This window comes from Crocodylus porosus, unplaced genomic scaffold (assembly GCF_001723895.1).
Source record: "Crocodylus porosus isolate Cpor-Errol unplaced genomic scaffold, CroPor_comp1, whole genome shotgun sequence".
NCBI classification, from domain to species: Eukaryota; Metazoa; Chordata; order Crocodylia; family Crocodylidae; genus Crocodylus; species Crocodylus porosus.
The window spans coordinates 52943320-52958578 of NW_017728886.1; the positions used below are offsets into that span (position 1 = coordinate 52943320).

Below are 15259 nucleotides of genomic sequence, written 5' to 3' on the forward strand. Positions count from 1 at the left end.
CTGCCCAAGGGGGGCTGGAGCAGGGCCAGGCTTGGCTGCACTGCCAGGCTGAAGCCCCAGGGACACCTGTGCTCACCTTGCTAGGCCCTGCACAGCTGGGGTGAGGCAGGTTTGTGGGACGGAGCTGCGGCTTGTCTAGAGGGTGTGCAGAGGGGGTGATGGCTCTCGCTGTTGCACACGCCCCATGCAGATCTGGGGGCTTGCCACTGGGCTGGGGCTGGGGCTGAGGCAACGCCAGGCTCTTCCCGGCATGGGGGGGGCCATGCTAGGATGGGGGTCAAGTGAGCTACGGCAAATCTTGGGGTGGCTGCAGCTGCCCTCCCATCCATAGCCCCCTCCCAGTGCTGCCACTGCCTGCCCCAAACCTAGCATAGCTGCCCCACCGGGAAGAGCATGGTGCAGCCCCTGCAGTACAGCAGTTTAGCCAGTCATTCCCTAATCCGTGTTTGTGCATGCAGTTATTTTGTCCAAAGTGCAGGACTTGAACTTGTCCTTGTTGAATCCCACTTCACTGATTGAGAACCATTTCTCCTGTCTGTCAAGGTCATTCTGGGCCCTTCCTTCCAGACTATCTACAACTGGGAACCTGTGCTATCCATATTCCTTCTCAAGGATGTTTATTATGTGGCCAGGCGAGCAGTTTTCTCATATGTGTTTTAAGTTCCAATATCATACATATGAACTATAGATCCGTTCTAGACTGCATCTGATTTAAACTGAACTCTGTGTAAAATAATCAGATTCTTCTCTGGTCTCAAAGATTTTGACTGCTTTTAAATTCTTGGTTATATGCCAAGAAAACCCCCGCTGCTCTGGTTGCTTTCAGAATTTGTGAGTGTAAGTATTCCTTTTAAAACAAGGATTCAGCCACATTATCATCTTTATATAAGTTAACCCACCTACATCAGAGACCGATGGTCTTTGCCCATTCTATAACAAGGTCCTTTACACATAGTGTTCTGGATTTTCTATGGGAAAATGAAGCATATAACTCACAGGTAAATACTCCCATTCTATGAGGCTGAAATGGCAGTTTTGAATTACAATATAACCAGAAGTTATGTGGTATACCTGTACTCTGTGGCTGTACATGCTGGAGACTTGTCTCTAAGGAAGGAAAGTGGGGCCCATTTAACACGTGGGTGCCATTCCTATTGTGTTACTTTTCATTTTAGCAGTAATGAAAAGTACTATCTAAATGAAATTACTATCCAAATTTGGACAGTAATTTCTAGAGCTGTATTGGCTAAGATGGTAATTTATACAACAATACATCAATAAGTATTGCGAATGTAAAACTCCACAAGTTGGGAGAAGTTTCCAGATTCATATTGTTAGAGGTTGCTGAAATTCTTTATATTTCTTACTGAATTTTTTTAAAAGAAAAATAAAACCGTTGAAAGCAGGAAAAATACTCAGCAGACTAAGGAATAAAAATGTTAACTGACTATTAAAATTGCAGGTTTGACAAAGCTGCCCTCCTTTTCAAGCCATAATGTAAAATGACTCTCTTTTTCCCTGGGATGAGCTTAGATGTGACATTTATAATCTCTCATTTTTAAAGCCTGATAGAACAACCTTGCACTTAATATCACTGGGTGACTGATCAGGTAAATTTTTGAGGAAAACCCACAAAATATGACAATGTTTTGTAAACACCTGAAAATGGATTTATTTTCTTAAAAATCATATTTTTTTACAGTTGGAACATACACTATATGCCTGTATGCTTTTTTAAAAAAGTAATCAGGCCTTAAAATGCTGCCCAGTACAAAAGTATTAACATACAACCATACTGTTTTGCATATAAACCAGCGCTGTGTACTTCTAAAGATCCACCTAGCTAATTTCTTCACCGATGCCAGTGAGCAGAGGAGAGAAAGAAATCAGACATCTTGGCTCTTCAATTTCTTTCTCTTAAAGTTCAGTCTTCAGCAGTTTCAGAGCTTTCTGCATATTTGCATATACTACAAATGAAACACACAAAACTGTTATCTTACTTACTCTGCTTGAAAGAAAAGTAATCTTTAATAGCAAAATGATAACCTTTCCAAGTCCTTCATTGTGCTGATTCTTACTGTGTCATCTACTTAATCATATTGTGCCATCTAATTTTTCCAAAATTTTTGTATACAGCTGTTTCACCTGAGCTTCTGCAGAAACTGTTTTATTTTTTTGGAAAATACCATAGCAGGAGTAATTCTATATAATCTATTCCATATAATAAGTCCACTGAATAATTCTTAGTTCCCTTTGCATGATAAAGGAGAAAACAAACATTAGCATTTGCTACACAAGCAGCTCTGACTAACTTCAGCAGGACTCATTACTCATGGTACAATAAGGACCTTATGGCATCAACATTTTGTTTATCCTGCAAAATGAAATGTTGCTGGTTATGCAAGTTCCTATAAAGTATGCTCTCATTTGTTAGAAGAGAGAAGTTTAAGGCTACAGGATAGCACTGTTCTTCAGTAAGCAAAGATTTTAGTATAACAACCATTCTAATCTTTTTGTAGAGTCCAGACTTCCAAGAAGGATTTAGGTATTGAAATGCCCAAAGTCTCATTTTTCAAAAGTGACAGAGGCATTTATGAACTTCAGGTTCCATTCAGCTTTAATGAGCCTTTAGTATTCTGGTGCAGAGTGAACCAGTGCTAAATACTGTTAGAGATCTACCCCTGTCTTAGTGTATTTATATATACTGTTTTTATGGGGGTGAATTTGCCATTCTTATGGGACTAGTAGGTCTGCTAATATTCCTGTGATTATTTCCACGGTAAGGCACAATGTGATGTGAGTTGGAACCTCTTTTTTTCCCCCTGATCTTTGGCTAAATAGTGTCTCATGTCAACCAGTAGCTATCAACATATCTTGTCTAGCACTTGTCATTGTTCTATGAAAAGAAATCTGTATACTGGAAATATATTTGTTAAGGTTCCATTAGGAAATAATACTTACACAATGCAATATCTGAAGGCTCATATGCATAGAGACGGTTTGAGTATCTTCCAGTAATGTCTGCTCTTACTGTCAGGGAAGGATCTGGAGAAGTAAAGGAGAAAGAAATGCATTTTCAAACAGCAGCTGATGATGACAAAGTAGACTCTCTCTTGACTTGCTCTGTGCACACATGGAACAGTCAATCCTGAATAGCGTCCTGCTTTCACTCACAGTCAATAGGAGTTTATAGGATTTTATAAACGTTGTATGGGCAAAATTCAGTCCTGAGTGATGCATCTGCTCACTTCTCACCACAGTTCACCCTTGATTTACCCTGATGACTATTTTAACTTGTATGGTTACAAATCTTTATGTTTTTAAAGAGGCAAGTTGTCTTTTGTCCCCTTATTTGTATCAATGGAAAGGAATAGTAGGAATAGTCCCATCAATCTATAGGTTAGTTATCAGGGGCACAGATGCACTCCCCTCCACCCCAGTTGACCCCAGAGGAGCAGCAGCAGCCAGGACTATTTTTAAAGTCCCCAAAGAAAATAACTATTCCCCCAGAACTTCTCCTCTGTGCTCAGCAGCACCTTTCCACCCCTCATAACCCTCATCCTCTACCTTTCCTGCCTGCCTATGCTGCTATCTGTGGCTGTGCTGGGAGAGCCAGGCTCAGCTGGAGATAGTGGTATGGGTGGCAGCTAACAGATTTCACCTTCCTGCCTGGTTCCCTGGGTGTTTCTTGCCAGCCCAGAGTAGGCTTGCGGAAAGGGAACCAATTCACCACTGCTGTCCCTGGCTGAGCCCAGCTTCCCATGCAGCCTACTGGAGAGGGGCAGGAATGGCTCTGGAGCCTCCCAACAGTGCTCCAGAGTGGGGACAGCAGCAATGAAAAGGTGTGGGAAGGGAGAAAAGGAGAGAGGAGAGGATGGGACCTGCAGATGAGTTTGGAGGAGAAGGAAGGAGGAACAAAAACAAAGGAAGGAAGATTCTTACCTCATTGGGCAACTTAAAAAAAAAGTCCCTGCCTGCTATTCCTGCTGGGCAGTCTGCTGTCACACCCCTCTTAACAAATCCTAGATCTGCTACTGTAAGTTATCTTCCTTTGCCCTCCAAATCTTGTAAAGCCCTTTTAGAAGTCAGGGTTCTACCAGAGGTATGGGGTAGGCCTGGCTTGGAAAGCCACTTCCAGCTTCCTATATCAGCCTTAGAAAGAATGCATCTAATGTAGTTGAAACCTGCTTTAACTCCACAGTGGAACTACATTTGCATCAGGGAATCTTCCCCAAGAGGCTACTTTCCTACAGACTGAAGGGAACAGAGAAATCCCTAACAGTATAGACTTGCTGAAGTCATGCTATTATGAAGCAGGCATGGGTTGAAAGCCATTAAGCCAGCATGGATGCATGAGGCTTCTAGTACATCCCTTGCTGTTTTTATTCTGGGACCAAGTGTTGTGTTCATTCTGTGAAGGGAGAATGTAGTCCCTCATTGGAACTATTTCAAGCAATCTTCTTCACATTATGGAACTATTTATGGCCTAAAATGGTGCATTACAAAAGCATACCTTTCCTTCTCAATCTCAGGGATTACTTTTTGTGGGGAAGTGAATTAAAAAACAAGCAAACTATATGGCTATAATGAAACTTTAACATTTTTAGATGCATACATCATGAGCTAGGTTTTCATAACAATGCACAAGTGCTGAATGCACTCAACATACAGCTCTTTGGTTCATGCACATGACTAGCCAAACATCTAAACATCCTGTTGTGTTGGGGTTTAGTGTACTTTCAGTAGGTAGGAATATAGACTGTAGTCGTATTGGTCTAAAAACCATTAACAGACAGAACTCTTGAGGTAGAGGTGATATCTTCTAATTGGTCTAATAAAAGATATTGCCTTTACCCCAAGAGTTTTGTCTGTCTTTCAGTAAGTATGTAATTCAGGGTACTTGGTTTTGAAAATCTGGCCCTTTATGTGCATTTGACCATGCTATTTTTATGATATTCACAAAATTCTGTTTCAAAGAGAACCTGTCTTATTGTGAAGTCTTCAGAAATACTAAAAAAAAAAAAAATGGAGTCAATAATCTATACATCTTGATGGACTTGACAGGCCTTAAGTATATCTTTACAGACCCTAACTATATCCATACAGACTTAATGAGACCTATAGAATGAACTTCTGGACCAATGGCCTGACTTCAGGTGATTACAAGCCTAGGACTTTACCTATCACAGGTGAGACTGAAAGGTGATGGTACACTGATGTCATAGGTCCTGTTTTATCCTGAACACTAGTAAAAACCAAAACCTGAAATGACCATTACTTGAATAAAGTGCATAAGCAATGTGTAGTGCATTTGCCAAAAGGAATTCTATTGCATCTTGACTAGGTTCCTCTTCTATATTTATAAAAATTCCTAGGCATCTCCAAGCTTAAGTTGATCTACAGTCCTCATTTGCTTACTGATCTCTGTTATGGAATGCATTATTCTGTTTTTTATAAGTCATACATTTTTCTTTATTAGTATCTGAGCCTTTTCCAAGATAATACCCAACATGTCACTCTTTTTGGTTTTTCTCATCCATCCCAGCAAATCAAATATAAAAATTCCATTCTCCTGCTGAATTAATTCCCATTAATAATGCTGAGGGTTTTATGTTTTTGTCACATTACAAGGCCTAGTCTCTGCAGCTTTACAATAGATAGCATTATTCTTGAGCCTCTTTGAGAGTGTCAGGTACTCACCAATAAACATAATTCGAGGGACGTACTGGCCATCGGGTGAAAGATGCTTGTCTGTTGTTTCATACTGGAATAAGTGATAAGGTTTTAAATCAAGAGTGTTGTTAGCTATGCTGTATAGGTAATATAAACAGAACGTTTAATTTCCAGTTCATAATTTGGAGGTTATAAAATTAAAATTCATTTTAAAGATTATGTTTTAATATGTGAGGAATACATTAATGAGAGAACAATGCTAAAACTGCAAGGCATCTCATAATTAATTGTTTTATTGGTATAAATATTTTATAATCATTATATATTATTATAATAGGTAAAGATTTATTGCTAAAACTAGCCCTATTGCAGCATAGTAATTTTCCCTTGGCAAGTGATGCTAAACATTAACCTTATCCAAGACACTATAAAGATGGAAGTTTATTGCTTCCAGACAGTATTATAAAAGAGAGCTTTAATGAAGTGTAGCTGAATACTTACAACAAGATTAATAAGAACAAACTTTTCAGCTAATTTCTGTATTTCTTTGTGTGCAGCAAATACTTTCTTCAGTGCTAGAACATAAATGTGAATGATTGTTAAAAAAACAAAAGCCAGGAAGGAAATTAACCATTTATCTTTGTCAAGAAACAATACAGAATCAGATCTGGAGTGACTGGTGGATTCTCCATGCTATAATATACAAGTCCAATGCAGGGTTCAAATTACACTTTGACTCTTGCAGGGGTCTGCAAAAAAAATTAGGCTGCCCATCATGATAGCCCAATAAAATCAGAGACCCCCCACAAGTTATGATTTTCAAATCTTACAAGGGAGCTCTCATCTCTTATGACAAGGCTCAGCCCCCATGAGCTCCTTTGTAATTCAAACCCTGAGTTCAAGTTAGAAAAAGATTGTAGTGACCAGCTGAAAAGGCTGTAGGTTCCTTTCTTTTAGCGTGTAGGTGAACAGTAGCTGGAACAGACCTTACGTAACAAAGGCAAGTGGCACAAAACTGAATTCCTGTAGTCTAAACTCCTTCTAACCATGCATATGAATCTCCTCTAAGCCAAACACTCTGAAGTTAGTTCTGATTTGGTTTCCAGCTTTACAAGTTGAGGGCTATTCTCAAAACTGAGTTGTTTGGATGGTCTGTTAGGTGCACAGGGATCCCCAGGGAAATCTGTAGGGCTTTTCATGAGCAATAGGAACTAATCATATAGATGACATTGCATCAGGGCTCTGGTATGAATATGGCTGGAAATCTTGAGAAAATAGATGTCCCCAGTATGGCAGAAATCTCATAAGAACTTGAAGTTTCTACACTGACCCATCTGCATCCCATTGTAAATGGTAACTTTGATCAGGAGTGAGAATTGCATGCATCTTGCTCAGTCCATCTCTAGAAATAACACTTTCTCAACACCTTTATTCGCAGCCTTAGATTAAATTTGCATCATTCTCACAAAATTGAAAACTAATGTATCATGATTTGAACCTGTACTGTACAAGATTAAAATGTCTGCAATTCTGAAAGCAACACAGGTTGCTTGCTTAGGTTAGTATTTCAATGAGGTGTTTTTAGAAGAAAAATGGGTGGTATTTTTAGTTATATAAAGGTGTAAAGCAAGATATTTCTACTCAAAACTTACCTTGACTGTGTGGGCAGTCCTCTAAATGATGGATAATCATTATGGGTTTGTTACTGAAACAGAAAAAGTCTTATTTTAGATTTTTACTATTACCAATCTTAAAGTCAGTACTTATGTGGAAAAACATCTTAGACTGTAAAATCAGTTAACAAATGGACACATTTCTAAGTTCTGGCAACTTCTCTTTTCTTGCTATTATTCATGTAAACATAAATATTACACTAGATGGCGCCATTGAAACCTATCAAAAGATTAGGTAAAGTTGATTTACCCAGACTTTGCTCTAAACAAGGCTTCTTCATAGGTCTGAGTCCAGATCAGCTGATCACCCCAACCTAAAGGCAAATGACAAAGAGGAGTCACTGTCAAAGTTGTTGGCGATGAGAAGACTATTTCAAGTCAACTGTAAATGTAAAAGCTACTGAGAACTACTTTGAGAATGTGTTGCCAAAAGGGAATTAAAATGCAAGGAAGGCAAAATGACTTGTAGAAAAAATATCAGGAAAGTGTATTTCAATTGGCAAGAGACTGTTTGTTTTTTTTAAAATATAGGTAGCTGAAAGGAAAAGAGCAAAGTGTCAAGGAACTATTAATAATGCAAGAGGAATAAATATTAGGAGATCAAAGGGTGAAAGATTCTTATGGAAGTAGGGCAGTGAGAATGAACAACAAGTTACCTCTGGAGAGAGTTTGAGGCAGTTTTGGTTTATACTCATTTGTGTCCTTTTTGTCCTTAGCCCCAAGATCTTTAGCGAGGGTATAGGCAACAGCAACAAGTAGCAGGGATATTGAAATATAATTCTTCTCCATGACTAGTGCTGAAAAAGATAATTGACATTTATAATGCTGGCATTTTTCACACTCCTAACTGGATAATTGTTTAGGAAGGTGGTGCTACATATAACCTCTCAGTCTACATTTAAGTCATAAAAATATATCAGGGCTGGGTCACTGCTGGAATGAACTGCTATAGGTAGATTGTGTTCCTAAAAATGTAATGAATAGTCAGACTGGTTTAGCAAATATTTTTTAATATCTATGGGATTGGTATAATTTTGTTTTAAGTTACTTGTTGCCAGTTTTAAATATGCTTATGTCATCTAGATGAAGTCAGCCTAGAGACCCACTTCGATGCTATATCTCTCTCCTGTATTTCTTGACGGTACTACACATACTGACTTAGCTCAAAGAAACAATGAAAATTCAGCATTATCTATAATACCCATCATGTAAGAATATAAAGGCTTTTGCAAATATTAGTAAGTGTTTCTGAGACCTTTCTATAAAATCCATCAGTGCAATAATTAAGCACTTCCCAAGTGTTTTGTTCAGGGAAGTTAGGTTGAGGAGGTCATTTCCTCAGTTTTGCAAATGAAACAATGTAGTTACAGGGAGTTACGCCTTCAACGTATGTCTTGAATTCTAATATTGTTCTCTAACTGTATCTTTCCCTTAAAGCCACACAATAATACAGTTTTCAAGAAATAATGGTTTCATTTAGAATACTGAGGATTGGTTTAGAAATCCAATGTATCACTTCCAGGGATGCTTTGCTGCTGAAATCTCTTCCTCTGCCCAACTGTACAAGTGAGAATGAAGCAGGTCATGTTAGATGACATGTTTCTCAGTTTTCTAAATGAAATGATTCTACCAGTGAATTCACTTAGCATGATCCAACTTTCTCATTCACTTGTCACTGGATGCTAGGGTACTGAGCTGAAAGGTACACAGAAAAGCTTAAGGTAAGCAGACATTCTAAAGCATAGGAACATCAACGTGGGTGCATAAGCAATAGCAAGCGTCTTTTAAAACGCAGGTTAGAAGAGTGGAAATGTGATGCCATTCTGCCTGGTTTTGTGGGAAGCCCTGGGAGGGCTTGCTTTCCTCAGCTTGAATAAATGGTACAGCATTCTTTGCTGTTGTAATGCTCAGTAGACCCTGACTATCTATGCAATCACAGCTTCAGAGCCATGCAAAAAGCAATACCAGGTTTTGGTCATACACTGACCTTTACATAATAAAAAATTGTTCTCTGAAAGGACGAGGTTTGAATGAGTCTTGCTTAGAAGCCCACTGGAGATTGTAAAGATAGTTTATTCAGATCAGTACGGATGAAGGTCTCCTTTAAAAAGAACAAGGGGGTGCCGGCCAACCAGGAAAAGCAAGAACAAACAAATCTCAGGATGATGCAGAACTGAAAGTAAAGGCCAAGAAGCACTACACCTAAAGCAGCATCTGTGCAAAGTCATTCTAAGCTATTAAAAAAAAATCATTCTAATTCTTTTAACATGAAGAGACAGCATTATTCCATCTATTCCCCCATGGCGAGCTCAACTATAAGTCGCTCCATTCCTTTCTTTCTGTTTGTTACCTGCCGCAGTAATAAGTAACTTGAACGTAAAGCTCACAGGATCCTAACAGGTGCATTTCTCAGCCAGTGCTCACAGCCTTACCTTGCTTGCTCTCCCACCTGTCTGAAGAACTATGAAAGTGTTCCAAGTTTCAGTGTGAACCTCTAGGGCTCATAATGCCTACTTATGTACCTTGGCACACCTCAACTCCACCCACCCGCTCTGTATTTGAATAGTAGCCCCAGGGAGCTAAACTTCCCCTTTGTTTTTTAAAAAAAAAAACATTTTCAGGATCAATTAGTTTTAATCAGCAGGCTATTTGATATTTAGCTTTTCATAGCAATGACAATGTGCAAAAATGGAACCACGCTAATATGAATTTTGCAGTGTTTTTAACAGAGATTTTTACAACTGGGCGAAGAGCCAAGTCCAGGTAAGCTTAAATCAAGACTCCTGATTTGCCTGAAGGCTGATTTGTCTTTATGTGATTGGCTGAAAGTTATAGCCTGGATCACAGCTCTTTCATTTCTTTGAGAAACTAAAATGATGATTCAGAACTCCAGGTTTCCATCAGTGTAGTGATTAAACAATCATTTACTCTGCACAGGGTAGTCTAATGCAGAGCAATGATATGGTTTTTTTAACAATCTAAAACAAATAGGAACATTTTTAATGAAACATCATACAGGCCTTTGAGGTCATCAGGTTATTTAGAAACTTTAAAAACCTATTTAAAAAGTATCTAAAATTGAGTCCTCTTAATGTTCTGTGTAGTAAAGTAAATCTATAAATACTTGTTTTAGGCACAGCATAAAAATACATTGTTTTATATTTCTGATATACATATAGTACAGTATAGCAGTCAGAAAAATAATAGAACCATCTCCTTTGCTGCAGTATTTATACTGAACAATTTCCAGAGTACGGAAGATATCTTTTGGAAGATGATTTATTGTGATCCTGGCATGGGCATGATATATAGGGTGACCATACATCCTGTTTTCCCCCCAGACAGTCCCATTTTAAATATGTGTCCTGGGGATCCAATTGGTTTGGTGGAATGAATGCTTTTGTCCCATTTTTAGCTCGAATGCAGCAGTGGCAGTGCTCTCTAGCTGGAACTGTGATAGGGCAACTGCTAATCCTTCAACATCCCACAACACACTGCTCTCCAGCCACTCACCTAAGACTATAGCTCAGATACAGCTAAACATAGTGGAGACTTACAGGATGGAGTGGGGCAGAGTACTGCAGAATGCCAGCGAACTGCTGAAAAGGAAGCACTAGGGTAACACCCCCACCACCACTTTTCAAGTTGTCCTGTTTTGAGACTTAGGAAACATTGTCATCCTGATTACATGTTAAAACTTTAATATATGTCATTTGATGTATCCTTGTTACATTTTGCTTTGTAGATGTTTTTTTTATAATGAACATAAAAATTGTCACCTGTGAGAGGGATCTGTTAACTTATGTAGATAGGGAAAGAAAATTCATCACTTCTTTTTCTGTCTCTCAAATTGACTATATTTTCAGATAGTCATTACTGAAAAGGGATTTCCAAATATCTTCATGCTAAGTTTATTCAAAAGCAAATATCACCTTGTGCTTCAATACATCAATATTTATTTTTTAGCTTTCCCAACATTTGGCAAAATGTATTTAGGGAAAAGAATCAGCAGAGACAAGATCATGATCTCAGTTGATGTGTAATTACTACATTTTTAGGAATGTACTACAATGAGAAATTACATTTTATTTATTAACTGCTTATTAGGTATAGGATAAGAAAGCAAGCTAAGCATTTAAAAGGTCAACAATTTGTAAATCCATATCAAAGTGTTTATTAAGACCTTTATGCATAGATTGGTAAGTAATCAAAATGAGAGAGAAATATATTACATACAAGCATTTTATTTTGCTCCTGTATGGCTGTTGTAAGACACAGAGCTATATCTTACAGTTTTTGCAGCATATGTTCAAACTGCATTCACTCAAAAGCCATGTTTTTGGAAATGCCTAAAATTAGACTCCTAAAGCCACAATTAGACACTTGAAATCTGTGGGAGCTCCTGAGTATTCACTTTTGAAAATCCAATCACTTCAGATACTTCAGTGTACCTAAAGTTAAACATTCATTTCTGAACTCTTGACCTTATTTCAGTGAGTCTCTGAGCTTTCCAAGTCTTGATTTAATGCATGTTGACTGAATCTCTTCCCAAACTGCACTCAGCAGCAGTCAGTAACATAAGAACAACTTTTTTTTTCTGTATACCTGTACCATGAGACATCTAGATGATTAACATGTACAATCCTACTTTAATTGTCCTCCATGTGTATATAAACCTGAAAATGACCAGAAATCCCAATACAGTACAAACAGCTGACTAGCATATGCTTTAGTACACATTCCAGACTGCTTATTTGTGATCACTTCCTCCACCTCGGTGACCATGTCACCTGTCCTAGAAGAACTGCTCCAGGAAAATCTGGGACAGAGTAGTTCTAGCCAGGAGGCTTTTCCTCATTTTCTTAAAGGAGCAGTTATGTCCTATTCCAGTTAATATTTACCGATATCAAAATAAACTGTTGGAAAATCATTGACTCTGAAATGTGGCATTCTCTTGTTTTGACCTCAATATATTTATGCAGTAGGGCTGCCTATATGCTTTGCTTAACTCTGGTTGTGAGTCTCCCATTTATTGCGATATATCTTGCATATATGTATCCCACAGAGCAAGAGTTCATCAGGTTTCAAAGAATATATTGAGTACATTCCAAAAGAAAATGGAAGGGGCTGCATATGTTACTAGGTTATGAATACTAATCCCAAACTAAGGAAAAAAAAGTTGGAGGGAAATTAAACAGCCTTTTTTGTAGGAAAAAACACCCGATTATATTGAAGTACTTAAGAGAGATTGTTTAGAAAGGCTACAACATTTGGAAAGATACAGATTTTGCTATTTAACATCTTGAAGTAAGGTAGCAAAGCATATAGGTGACCCTGCTGTATAAATATATTGAGGTCAAAACAAGAGAATGCCACATTTGAGAGTCGATGATTTTTCAAGTGTCAAAGCAGTAATAAGATTTGGTAACTGGCATTAGAGTCTATTTAGGTGAGATACCGAGTAGATTCAGTCTTTTTTTTTTTTTAGTGGATACTTATAGTCACCAAAAATTACACCTTTGATCCTTCCCAAATGATTTGCAAATTTAAGGACAAATGTCTCCAATTGTTTTGCTGGAATAAAGTTTCAGGCTACATTCACAAAACTAAGGATACTTGTGTCTCATTTACCTAATGACCAGCAGTTACAGCAGGCAGCCACAACCCTCTCTGCTGTCTGTCTAGACTTGAGTCCACTTCTCTCTGGAATATTCTGGAATATTACTTACATGCGGGAGTTGGGGGCTACTTTCTGCTTTCCTGTTGCCAGTGACAGTCTCAGTTTGTATAAATAGTTGTATATAAACTATTAGAGCCTTGAAAGGTTAGGGACCTAACTCTTGACACCTGTTGGTGAACAGAGAGAAGAGTGGCCAGAGCTCCCTGAGACCACCAGACAGGCAGCAGTCCTACAGGGCAAAGGAGCCCTCTGTCAGCATTTCTGGGGAGCTGGGACCCAGGCCTCACTTGCATGTTTGTTATATGACAATTTAGGCCGTTTTCATTAACATAACGTTACATTTTGAAGTTGGGTTTATAAAATTCTATTATCCATATCTGAAAATAAAAGGAAAAGAGAACTATTTCAAATATGACTTAGGCAAAAAATGACTGCAGCCTCTCATGGTGGGGTAAAGGAGCATGGGTAAAGCAAGGAGAAGGAAAGACGAGTCCTCCACTCAGGAGTCTTTCTTTTGTGGCACAGCGGCGGGTCCTACATGCTCTGGACTCCTCTCGGAGCAGCTGAGATGCTGCAGTAGAGCGCTGAGGGGATGACCAGACTTGCTGCTGAACTGGTAAGTAGAGTTGCAACAAAAGAGGCAGTTTTGAGGTAACAAGTGGCCACCAGATGGCTAGGCCTGGAACAGTTTTGAGGAGTTAAGACTGCTTGGGCTGAAATGGCCAAGAACAACTGAGGGGCTCTGATGAGTGCTGGTACCAGACCAATGACCATTTCACAGGTGGGACGGGTGGTACAGCACCTGGAACTGTAGGGGGGGCAGACTGCCCCACATTTAGACTCTCTCAATCAAGAGACTGAACTGTGAATGGGGCATAAGAAGAAGAGGAAGTTAGGGGATAAACACTGCATCAGCCACTTGCAGCTGGGGGAGGAGGAGAAGGCGGTTGGGTTTGTGACTATGCTGAGGCACTCTGGTTGGCAGTAAGGGCAGGGAGTCTTATTTAACATTGTTGGAGCTTTGATTTGGTTTTCCCAAGTCTCTAACATGTTTCCCTTATTCTGTCCGGTAAGCTCCTGTGTAGGGTAGCCAACACAGAGGACAGTCTGGTTGTCCTCTGTCCTCTGTTGATACAAAACCTGATGCCTTTATGTCCTCTATTTTTCTCTTAATGTAAAGGCACTGGGTTTCGTATCAATAGAGGACAGAGTAGCAGAAAATGGGAATGTCCTCTACGATGGCCATCCTACTCCTGTGTGTGGTTGCTAAGTTGTAGTCCATAAAGTAAGTGGTTTGCAACTCTGAATTGTACTGGGCCCATTAGGTGGTACATGTTCATGTTATAGCATGACATCCTGACTCCTACTTTGCTATATGACCCTACAAGCCAAACATGTGCCCTGGCATGTGAAAGGGCAGTCATTGTAAAAAAGTGAGCAGCAGAAGCTCCAAGTGATGGCTAAAGAACAAGAGATACCCATTCTGTTGTGTCTGTGAAGGGGATGTTTGGGAGGAAGTACCTCTCCCATGTGAGGTGTGTGGGAAGCAGGGCCTGGGGCTGGGGCTATACTACTGTTGACTGTCCTGGAGGTGCTGAAGCAGAAAGTAAGGGCAAGCAGATGGACAGGGAGTGCAGGAGGGGGGCAGGCACAAGCATGGGGGAGCAGGTAGGGGACGGAGGGGGGCAAGGAGCAGGGGAACAAAGTGCAGGGGTCCAGCGCCTTCCCCCCACTGCTGCTTTCACTGCCATAGCAGTGGGAAAGACAAATTTAAGACAACCTTCCACTAATTAGGATGTATTCATGGAAAATTGATCTGTAACAATGACAGGAATCTAGTGTTCCATCTCCTAGATGAATATCTTTCTTGTTATTTCTCTGTCATAATATTTGTTTAAGTATTCCATGGAGGGTGGAATAGCTTCAGTAGGAGAAACTGAGACCTTCCCTCCCCACAAATTATTTTTTTTTCATAGCTTTAGTGCAGGGTGACCTGAACACTCATTGGCTTTAATTAACCACAGGTGTCATTTATACTTGCTAAGGAGCTGGCCTCCTGTCTTAAATCATGATCCATCACCCAGTTCACTCTGATGAATCCTTCCCTCAGTCTGTATTACCTGCAGCCTAAATGAATGCCAAATATACAGTGCATTCATTTTTCAAACAGTATAGCAAAAGGATAGATGGGATTTAAAATTCTCTGTTCATTTAGGCATGTTGATTACTACTA

General features: G+C 39.3%; 1 protein-coding gene across 1 annotated transcript; it reads right to left on the reverse strand.

The window, feature by feature from the left end:
• Nucleotides 1-1736: 1736 nt before the first annotated feature.
• On the reverse strand, nt 1737-9878 carry AGR2 (anterior gradient 2, protein disulphide isomerase family member). The gene is made up of 8 exons (XM_019534202.1): nt 9779-9878; nt 8003-8143; nt 7597-7660; nt 7326-7378; nt 6175-6248; nt 5701-5764; nt 2962-3045; nt 1737-1967 (listed from the first exon to the last, which is right to left on the reverse strand). Exons 2-8 carry the CDS (start codon nt 8133-8135, stop codon nt 1918-1920), a joined length of 522 nt encoding a protein of 173 aa, XP_019389747.1. The 5' UTR covers nt 8136-8143; nt 9779-9878; the 3' UTR covers nt 1737-1917.
• Between the last annotated feature and the right edge of the window lie 5381 nt (nt 9879-15259).

Excerpts from the sequence above, each read along its gene's own strand:
- AGR2 (XM_019534202.1), bottom strand. The coding sequence starts at position 8,135 with ATGGAGAAGAATTATATTTCAATATCCCTGCTACTTGTTGCTGTTGCC. Across the intron at positions 7,661-8,002 it reads GCCTCAAACTCTCTCCAGAG|GTTGGGGTGATCAGCTGATC; the intron begins GTAACTTGTTGT and ends ATTTGCCTTTAG. Across the intron at positions 7,379-7,596 it reads TTGTTTAGAGCAAAGTCTGG|TAACAAACCCATAATGATTA; the intron begins GTAAATCAACTT and ends TTTCTGTTTCAG.